This window comes from Dichomitus squalens (assembly GCF_000275845.1).
Source record: "Dichomitus squalens LYAD-421 SS1 unplaced genomic scaffold DICSQscaffold_80, whole genome shotgun sequence".
NCBI lineage: Eukaryota > Fungi > Basidiomycota > Agaricomycetes > Polyporales > Polyporaceae > Dichomitus > Dichomitus squalens.
In genome coordinates, this window is record NW_006766962.1 from 95859 (window position 1) to 106170 (window position 10312).

General features: G+C 58.6%; 3 protein-coding genes across 3 annotated transcripts; all 3 read left to right on the forward strand.

Annotated features, from left to right (window-relative positions):
• The first annotated feature begins 157 nt into the window (after positions 1–157).
• Positions 158–3088, forward strand: DICSQDRAFT_141356 (translation initiation factor eIF-2A). Its single transcript, XM_007370921.1, has 5 exons — positions 158–245; positions 309–850; positions 1069–1372; positions 1426–2357; positions 2422–3088. Exons 1-5 carry the CDS (start codon positions 215–217, stop codon positions 2548–2550), a joined length of 1938 nt encoding a protein of 645 aa, XP_007370983.1. The 5' UTR covers positions 158–214; the 3' UTR covers positions 2551–3088.
• A 213-nt stretch (positions 3089–3301) lies between these two features.
• On the forward strand, positions 3302–4537 carry DICSQDRAFT_141357 (uncharacterized protein). Its single transcript, XM_007370922.1, has 3 exons — positions 3302–3625; positions 3695–3825; positions 3929–4537. Exons 1-2 carry the CDS (start codon positions 3517–3519, stop codon positions 3823–3825), a joined length of 240 nt encoding a protein of 79 aa, XP_007370984.1. The 5' UTR covers positions 3302–3516; the 3' UTR covers positions 3929–4537.
• A 3353-nt stretch (positions 4538–7890) lies between these two features.
• On the forward strand, positions 7891–10208 carry DICSQDRAFT_141358 (uncharacterized protein). Its single transcript, XM_007370923.1, has one exon. The coding sequence runs from the start codon at positions 8046–8048 to the stop codon at positions 8814–8816; it is 771 nt and encodes a 256-aa protein (XP_007370985.1). The 5' UTR covers positions 7891–8045; the 3' UTR covers positions 8817–10208.
• Positions 10209–10312: the final 104 nt, after the last annotated feature.

Sequence of the window (10312 nt, forward strand, 5' to 3'; positions counted from 1 at the left end):
ATGTGCGCGGCGCGTACCGATCCCGTGCATTGTGTGTGACAGCTAATGTCACAGGCCTCAGTCACAGCAGACCCTAACCCGTTCGCCCCGTTACGTAAGCCCAGCCACCATTTTTCGGCGATGAGGACGCTGATTGCAGCTCAGTCCAAACCTCACCCTCCCCGACCCCCTCTGAAGCATTAACTTGCTTCTCTCACCCTCTCTTGCGCACACAATGGCCTCGCAACCGTCCCAGCAGTATGCTTGTCAGTTTACCGCCGAAACTCTGGCTGTTTTCTGTGTCTTCTGACCTGATTGCCCTCATCTAGACCGCGCGCAGAAGAGCTTCGGCCTCGTTGGCGGAACCCCCAACTACGATTCTATCGATAGTTTCCAAGCACCGGAGGTGCCCGCGAGGACGTACCAGTACAGCCCCGATGGCCGTCTCTTGGCATACGCCATCCCTACCGGTGTCCGCATCTTCCAGGCGGAGAGCGCACAGCTGCTCCAGGAGCTCTCTCTCCCCAATGTCTTAGAGATCGGCTTCTCGCCACGCGGAACGTACCTTTCTACCTGGGAGAGGCCCCAAAAGTTTGAGGACGGCACTCAACACAAGAACCTCCGCATCTTCTCCGTCTCGACAGGCGAGGAACTTGTCGCCTTCTCACAGAAGTCGCAGGAGGGGTGGGAACTCCAATACACCATCTCCGAGTCTCACGCTGTTCGCCTGGTTGGCCAGGAGATCCAGGTGTTCCGACCTGCGGAGTGGTCCAAGGGTGTAGTGGATAAACTCAAGGTCGAGGGTGCGACGTCCATCACTCTCAGCCCGGGACTCAACCCGTCCGTGGCAGTCTTCGTCGCGGAGAAAAAGGTGTGCATTCAACTATGTGTAGCGCCCCTTTCCGCCCCGTATGCCGCCGTTGCCTCGGACCATGTCCGGCGTCGGTGTCCAGGATTGAGCATAGTTCTCAACGCACCGCCTATCACACGAGCGCTATTGAATGCTATCTTGGATCGCTTCGTGCACAATTCAGAGCGGGTGGCATGTAGCTGTCATGGAGCATCATTGGCTGATCGACCCACGTCTAGGGACAACCGGCCACCGTCAAGATTTACAGCCTTACGGCGCTCAACGGCCTTCCGACATGCCAGAAGACTTTCTTCAAGGCTCAGCGCTCCCAAATCAAGTGGAACACACTTGGCACTCAAGTTCTCGTCCTGACGGCTACTGATGTTGATCAAGCGAACAAGAGCTACTACGGCGAGACCGGTGGTCTCTACTTGCTAAGCGCTGCCGGCAACTTCGACTGTCGTGTCACCCTCGATAAAGATGGTCCCGTCCATGATCTCGCGTGGAGTCCGAATTCGAAGGAGTTTGTTGTCAGCTATGGCTGTGAGTAGAAATTACAACCTCGTATGTCTTTGTACCGATGTCTTCCCCGACAGTCATGCCTGCGAAGACGATGCTGTTCGACCAGCGTGCCCGGACTCTTCACGACTTCGGCACCGCATTCTGCAACTTCATCTCTTTTAACCCACAAGGTCGTCTACTGGCTATCGCCGGCTTTGGCAACCTTGCAGGTAAAGTTGACATCTACGATCGCCGGACACTTAACAAGGTCACGAGTATCGATGCGTCCAACACCTCGCACTGTGAGTGGTCGCCCGACGGCCGCTTCCTCCTCACTGCCACGCTCTCCCCTCGACTCCGCGTCGACAACGGCATCAAGATTTGGCACTGCACAGGACCGCTCGTTCACGTTCAGCTCACGGAAGAGCTCTACCAGGTGTCATGGCGACCCACCCCAGTCGACGCCCTCCCTCCCTTCCCGCAAAACATACCCCCCGCCCCCGCTCCTGCTCCAAGCGTTCTCCAACACGCCGACGTCGCGAAGCCTACCCCTACGAAGCCTGCTGGTGCGTACCGACCACCCGGCTTACGCGGTCTCGAGGCATCAGCCGCGTACAAGCGGGAGGATGGCACGCCCAGCGGGCAGTCGACGCCCAATGGGCGCTACAGCAGGAGTCCTGCCCCAGGGCGGTTCCAGAACGGCAGGAAACACGTGCCCGGCGCGCCGACTTCCCCATCACCCGTGCGCCAGGCTGGGGGCGACCAGGAGAAGCGTGGGCGGAAGCGGAAGGGCGCGAAAGACAAGGAGAAGAAGGAGGGCGGCAAGAAGGAGGGTGGTGAGGTCGACGGGGGTGCACGTCCGTCATTGGACATCAACGTCAATGGGAATGGGAACGTGGTTGTGGCCGATGCTGGTGCTGGTGCTGGTGCTGATGGCGCTGACGGCGCTGTGTCCATCCCGCCTACGCCGGGCGCTGATGGCGGGCTCGACCCGATAGCAAAGAAAGTCCGGAACTTGACCAAGAAGGTGCGTGTATATTCTCTAGGCGTGAAGAGACAGGTGTTGACAAGCATGGTTTCCATGCGAATAGCTCAAGGCGATTGACGAGCTCAAGGACAAGCAGAAGAAGGGCGAACGGCTTGAGGCGACCCAGCTCAAGAAGATCGAGACCGAGGCTGAGATCCGCAAAGAGCTAGCTGGTCTCGGTATCAATCCATAGCGACCCTCCCGGTGTCTACATGTGCTTCGCCTCATCGCATCTTGTTCAACCTTACCATCGCATTACGACCCACTATATCCACGCATCTCATGATCCCCCTCATCCTACTAATACTGCGGCCGGGTCAAGATTCAGGTCACACATACGCACACACGTAGACTTGACGCATGGAGTTTGCCCGGCCTACTGTCGCTGCTTCTCCATCTGTCTCTGGTCTGTCGTCTGCCTCTTCTCCTCTCGCTATCATGTCGTTGTTGCTTCGCCCATCATTGTTTCGTCTTTCGGACACCATCCACCTTGCTGTCGCTCACGCGTTACATTTCACGTCGTCACTGTGGGAGGAGACCACGGCGACGAGGCTCTGGGAGCCGTGCATGCTGTTTAACGCGCGTTCGGGTACTAATGTTATTGGAAGACGCATGGAGTCCTTGTTGTAAGTACATTGGGTGGTCATTGGGGTGTTGGATAGCATTATATTCTTATCGCTGCATGTTCGAAGTCAACGAGTGTTTGCGCGTGCGCGTGTCGTGGTGCGTCAGGCTACAACCAGGCGTATGTCTAAGTATCTCGCGGTTAGTCGAGTAGATCTAGAGCGCACCAGGACGCTAGGGAATGTTGTGGAAAGCCTTGTTTCCTCGCCCTCAAAGCTTTGGTGTGAAATAGTTGTTTGCCGCGGTGGAGCCAAGGGTCAAGAGGATGCGAGGGTGTCATCGTGGTGCCGCAGAGGGGAGGACGAGCCGGGTCGGCTACTGTCCGCGCACTGGGTAGATCAAGGACGCGGAGGAAGTGGCCTGGGCTTCGGTAGTATGAACAGCCTTACATCGAGTAACTCGCTCTTGCGACAATACAAAACAAATGACAGACATTGATGAGCAAGAGCACCGTTGGCCATGAGACCGAAGCCAGATGTGAGCAGCTCATCTACTCCGGTTCGTCGGCCTAACATGTAGTCTACAAATATTGAGCATGGCACCGGAACGCGTGTGGTCGTTCGCCATACTGCATCCACTGATGTGCATTGTATATGCCCAGAGTGTAGAACTGCCACCCGCAGACACCGCACATGATGGGGTTCCTAGTCGTCGAAAAGGCAATATACTCATCAGAGCAAGTCGCAGAGACGACCGATGGAGACCCAACGCACAACAGAAGCCCATGTGTTTTGTATATGTGTTGCTGCGCATCATCCCCGCTCATTACGCGCCCATTCCCACAGGGGATGCATTGGAAGCTTCGGGATTTTCGAGGGCCTGCTGGAGCACCTCTGGCCAATGACTGTACGTCCAAACAGACGGTCAGCGAAGCGGGCAGTAAGTCAGTATAGCTGATGAGCGGCAGCTTTGGTTCCGAGCAGAAGATATTGGTGAATAAGACTTACACTGCACTCATCGCGTGGATCTAACAGAGGAATCAAGGAAGCCGTGCGCAAAGGCGAGGCCGTTCTCAATCAGGCAGTGCGAATGGAGGGTGTGCAGTGGAAGTGGTAGTAGGACGACTCATCGACACCCTAGCGAGGGTCCTCGTTATGTACCGGCAGTGAGCCGCGCCGGTGCTGTCCAGCCGCGGTGGTTGGAAACCTGTACTGCTGCCAAGATGTTCCCCAGAGAAGAGTGAGTTGGTTGAAGCGCTTGTGCTCCTAGGGTGATGCGGAGCTACATACAGCGCCTGGTGTATGCCGCTAGCAGCCTGGTACAGTACTCGAGAATGGACCACCGTCAGACCCGTCAACACCGTCGCCCTGCCTTGAGCGCTTGACCCTCTGATTAGACAGTTGAGGGTTGCGTACTCGACACATTCGCCGATACAAGCGACACGCACACGGCGAGCGCAAACTTCCAGCCCGGAATCAAGACGCTGATGCGGTTGAGAAGGCGCTTCTTGTCGTAGGGCACAGGGCCAGTAGCAAGGAGTCCCTGAAAAAAGGCGTGATTCCGTGTCCCCCGTTCACAGTCAACTGTGGTTTCACATGGGAGCGAGAGAGGTGTCAAGACCCACTCAAGGTGCCAGCCGCATCTAGCCTGCCTCCCTGACAGCGGTTCTCGCCGGTGTGGTCCGTGCACATCGAAGCTTCTCTAGACGAGCGCGAGGTTCATGCCACTATATCGCCAGTCTTCCCAGCCTGTAAGGCTGCATGCCAGCGAGGGCATGGCTGGTCCATGGGGAGCTGATGATACGGCGTCAAGGAGGGAGCTCGGAAACCTGACCCTACGAGTCTTCGGCGTATGTGTCTGTCCAATGGTGAACGAAACGAGACCGCAGTATCGTCCCGGCAGCTGGCAGAGAGAAAGAGTGTGCCTCCGAGTTAACAACGCGAGCCAGAAGTCCTCTGCAAGAATGCTGAGCATAGGTGGGAAGAAGTTTAGGACAGCCACCCACTCAAAAGAACCTACCCTGATGTCGCAATGCCATCCAGATATCCAAGGGGCCAAGGGTCGTCGTCACCCAGGAGACGTGCGCACGTCGCAGAGCATAGTTGAGTTCGTGCATGCGCCGCTCGTATGTTGTTCGCCACCGACGCGTGGGAGGGACACATCGAACAGCTGTCTAGTATAGGCTACAAGGACGAACGAACAATGGCCGCGCCCACGACAAAGTGAAGTCCTCCGTGGGAGGCAATCTCTACGTCTCCGAGGGCGCCGGACTTGGCAGCGGGGCCAGACAACGCTGAGCTGAGCTACAAACCGACGACCGCAGCACCTTGACATACTACAGTCGACACCCTCCTAACCCATACCCCTAGTAACCCATAAACTCTGAAAACCCATAGGATTTTGGCTTTCCCAAGTCGGGATAGGGGGAATTCGACCCCATAACCCATAGGTCCCCAGTACCCCATAACTCATAGCCTTCTAGGGCTCAAAACCCATACGGTAATAGTGGTCACATTGACATTTCGCTCATCAATAACCCACAAAGTACTCGATACATGCTTCCTTGTGTCCTCCCAGCATCCATCCATGCTTCAACCACATTGTGGGTAGCTTAGTGTGTTCGAAATCCCATAGCGCTCCCTCGAAGGGTCAGTAGACGCCTGTTCAGCGCTCGCTAACTGGGACTTATCAGGGCGCTTAGAAGGCGCTAAAGTTCTGGTAGCCCATAACCCCTCAAAACCCATATATTTGGGCCTGTCCCGAGGGCTATGGGTTAAGAGGGTGTCGACTGTACAACCGGCTCGTCTAGAACTCGCAGGGACAACCTGCAAACGGAAACAAGAAGAGGGCGCCGCGCGCCCTCGCTACCGCACACAACAAAGTTTCGGGCTCCGCGGCGCCGTAGAACTGTGGTCAAGTACTTGCTAAGTACTTAGCAGAAATGAACCCCCCGCCGCCGGCAGCGCACCCCGCGCACAGAACGCAGGGGACAATGGAGGCACCGCCGCGTGCCTGCATTACCAGACAAAAACATCACATTAGTGTGGGGACCGTGCCGTCATCGAAGCACGGGCGACACGGGCGACTCGCGAGGAAGACCGGGCTGATTGCCGCGGCGCACTGGCAGGGGGCACGAGGCACGAGGCTACAAGTCAGAGGCCTCCGCAACGCACGGGCAGCTTCAATCCGGATACTCTGCACTCTGCGCGGCCGAGAAGAATTTGAGGGATGCGTAGATAAGCAGGGCCGAGACTCGAAGGGCGTACGTATGCAACGTTAACCCGCTTGCGGCCTCGTTGTGATGGAGGATCCCCAGACCCGCCGTGTGCGATTCGCATGTACATACGATGGGCTATCGGGGCGAGCGGCACGCAGATCAGAAACCGCCACGGACTTCAGATCCTCCAACCACACCTGCAGGCGGTGAAGACAGATGCCAGCCGAGGGACGCGGTGAAGGCCACGGTCTAGTGTGGGCGCATTGTGCACCCTCCTGGAGAGCAGCTGGGAGAATGACGTTCACGAGAAGCGGACGCGTGGACACAGGCTAGACAAAACACGAGAGGAGCATCGCCGCAGCGGTGCTTCGCGGCGATATGTGGGCTGTAGAACGCCAGCGTAGGACATCCGGACGCCTGCACGTCCTAGTATCACCGGGGTCTGATGGATAATGTCCTGAAGAGGGTGCCACTCGACAGTCCTTGGATGGGATCGTCAACTCTAAAACTTGCGCATAGAGTCGCCGCCCTGGTCGCCGCCAGATCGGACTGAGCCACTAGCGGATCTAGATGCGTACTCGGATCGTGCTCCGGTGCGTCCTGGGATCTCCTCATCTCCGCACTATGTGGTAGACATCTAGACGGATGGCCACACAGATGATCATTGGGCTTCGCTGGGGATTGGGGAACGGCTTCCGCATTCGCCGCGGCCGGAGACTGTACCGACAGCGAGAGTCATCCGACAGCGGCGTAAGCACCGTGCATCGCAGAAAAAGATGCGGAGAACGGTTCGAAGTCTGAGCTAAACGCAGGCGCCACTCACAGGCCAGGGCCAGCTGACCCTCTCTCTCCTCCCACCAGATCCATACGTACTTGTCATGGAGGGCGCGGAGCGGTTCCCCCGCGGCGCCGCTTGGGGAGGTGTCTGAGATACTGACAGCGTCCCCAGAAGCTTCCTTTGGGAGATCGGGATGGGCTGGCAGAGCGTGCCACTTGCGGCACAACGCGGCCAGCTGGCGGGCTAGCTGGCGGGCCAGCACAGTCGAGACACGGGCTGTACTCGGACGGGCACGACAGCTGTCGTCTTCTCAGAATGGGGGGACGAAACGTTGGCAGCGCAGGGGCGAGTAGCTTCGTGCAGTGTCGTAGGCTCGTGGACGGGCAGAGTGGTGATAACGACGTCCTCAGGAACACGCTACACGGCCCACGGGAGAAGCGCGAAGCTTATCTGGACGTCGAATGCATTCGAAGGGGACATGTTGAGAAAAGCAGAGGGGAAGGCAGGGCAGTGGCGGGGCAGGGCGGCGCTTCGGGCTGGGAGGAGCGCGTGCTGGACAAGCAGGGAAGAGCTTTGCGCCGAACACGAAGATGGCAAGTCAAAGCGTCCGAGCTGGGGGATACGTACAGCGTCGCGGTCGACAAGAACGCGAATTGTTCAGTCGGCTGGTCGCCATTGTGAACAGGATTTGGACGTCGGGTAGCTGTTGTTCTGAGAAGAGCAGGCGTTGTGAGCGGGAGCACGAGGCTGGGCGAGTTGTCCTGGCGAGCAGACAGCCGAGCGGTTCGGTGCAAGCGCTGGCCTGAGTCGGCGGCACCGCCTCAGAGGGAAGCGGCTCAAGGCGGATGTGATGCCACTTACCTGATCCAGGAGCCGATTCGCAGATGGGCGTCTGCGGGGGGTTGTGTCCCGTCCGATGATGTGCCCGTATATATTCCCGGTCCTTGATCAGCCTGTGCCCCCGTCGTGCTCCCCGCCAGTACTCCTTCCCGTACTCCTTCCAGCCCACGCCCTGCATCAAAGTGCCCAGCAAGTACACTTACTGATCCTTATTCTTATATCTGCACTCGCCTTGCACTCGACACTCACCCGCACTCACCGTTCCTCCCTGCTCTTACTACTGACCACCATGTCTGTCTCCACCCACCGCATCCGCACCATCCATGGCCAGTTCGGCTCCCCGTCACGCCTTGGCTTCTCTGCGCACAATATGGAGGCGTCCTGGAACCGCATCCCCAACGTCAACGTATGCGGCCCCCGTGCCCGCTCCTACGACTCAGCGCCTGTCGCTCCGAGTCCCCGAACCTCGCCCGCCACCGGACCCTCGTCAAGCGGCTCGACAGGTCTGGGCATGCGCGTCGGGGTCCCCCTCTCCGTGTCAGCCTCCGGCAGCCGCCCCCGCCGCACGTACGTCTCATACGGCGTCCCCACCGCCAGCCGCCGTGCGCCCCCACCGCCCCCTGTCCCTGCAGAGCGTACGGCATCCGCGCTAACCCCATCCCTCTCCGTTGCCCCCATCCTCTCGATACCGGTCGACATCCCCGTAATCGAGGACCCGTTCGCCGACACCGCGTACAACGAGGACGCCCCGCTCGTGCCCCTGTCCCCCCCGCCGCCAGCCCGCACGTCCCTCGGCTCCCGCAGCCGGGTCTCCGTGTCGACGTACACCGTGCCGAGCTCAGGCTCTTCGGGTTCCATGTCGGCGTCCGACCTCAGCACCCCTCCGGGGCTTTCGTCGAGCATCTCTGCGAAGGACACTCGCGGCCGCCTGGTAGCGAACGTGCTCCTGTCGCGCACGAACGGCCGGCCACTGGGAGTGTACCTCCGCAGACGACTCTCGGGCGAGCAACAGACGTACGTCAAAAGCGGGCTGTCTCAGCTCGTGGCCGCGGCGGCATGAGACCGGCGAAGCCTGAAGCGAGGGCGGTGTTGGGACGCGCAGACTGATACATGGGCGGTCCCGAGCGGTGCGCATGGGATCGTATTTTCCTGGTCAGTTGTCCGTTGGCTGTTGCGAGGCTCTGGTCTTTTTCACGGGCTCGGACGATACGCTCTTTTCTTCCTTACCCCCCCCCCTCACCCTTCCACTACTCATCTCGACATGCGATTGGTTACTCATCGTGCATCGTTCCCGTCCTCGCTGCTGTCTCTTGCATTGCATCCCCTCACTCCCTCCGCATCATCGGTCATGCTACCTACACGCTCCCTCCTAATTGCATCGCCCACACACACGACTTCCCTCACAACACTGAACATCCACATCACGCACTGTAGAACACCACCGTTACGACAATTGCCTTCTGCGTTTCCTCGTCCCGTCCTCACGATTTCTCCTTTCCTGGCGTACACTACAATTCTAGTATTTATCCGGTCATTCAGTCTTGCGTCCGTCAATCACAAGGGTCTCCCCATGTACCATTGGTGCCACTAGTAGAATGTAATTCCCGCTCGCCACTGAACAGTACATGTCCTCCTCTTCCTGCCTCCCCGTCCCATTGTGTGCCGAGCTTCGAGGTCATGGGAAGGAATTCCTACGACACCGATGCGGATCGCGAGAGAACGCAGAACAGCGTGTGGCGTTTCCGCACCAACCGCGCCTCCGCGTCCGAGCGCAGCGCGGACGAAGGACGGAAGGACACGACACGACCGCCTTGTCCGGATCGTCGACGTCCCCTGGCTCGTCCCACCCCTCGAGCTTGGTTCCTGCATTCTCCGGACGGCCGGAGGGCCTGTTCCCGGTGTTCCGAGCGGCCTGGCAGGAGCATGTGCTCGCAAGTCGCAACGCCCTGCAGCGACTCGCACGCCCTGCCCCGTGACCGTCGTCGCGCGCGAATACAGACCTCCCTGCCACCACCTTGATCATATATGTACATACGGTATACTCGACTGCACACCTAAGAGCGCCCAACCCGTCTGTATCCGCTTCACTACGGATACCGTCGACTTCGGAACCGCAGTATCGGGCACTGGGCTCGGACGGCGTGAGTCCGGGGAGGGTCGGGTGGCGGGGATTCGGACGTCGGGAAGCACAGAAAGGCGCGGGGCAACATAAGGGCCTGTTCGGCAAAGAGTTGGAGTTACGAGTCACCGGCATTTTGTCACGTGGCGGCACTTCCGAGAATTTCTGCGCGAGTTAGAGTTACAGGAGCGGAGTATCCGTGAAATCCGGAGGAGACAAGCGCCCTGAACTCGTACATGTATCTAGTATACCAATAGCTATGGCTTATCAGATGGGCTCTGCTTCATCCCTGCTTCACCGTGGTCTACACAAGAGCAGCTGTCAAAATTTACCAAGCAATCCATCAGGCTCATATAGAGCGCCGAAGACAGGCTATAATAGCAGTAACTGTCATTATTTTGGCTGGGCGGGCCTTGGTAGTAGCCTGCTCTAATCCC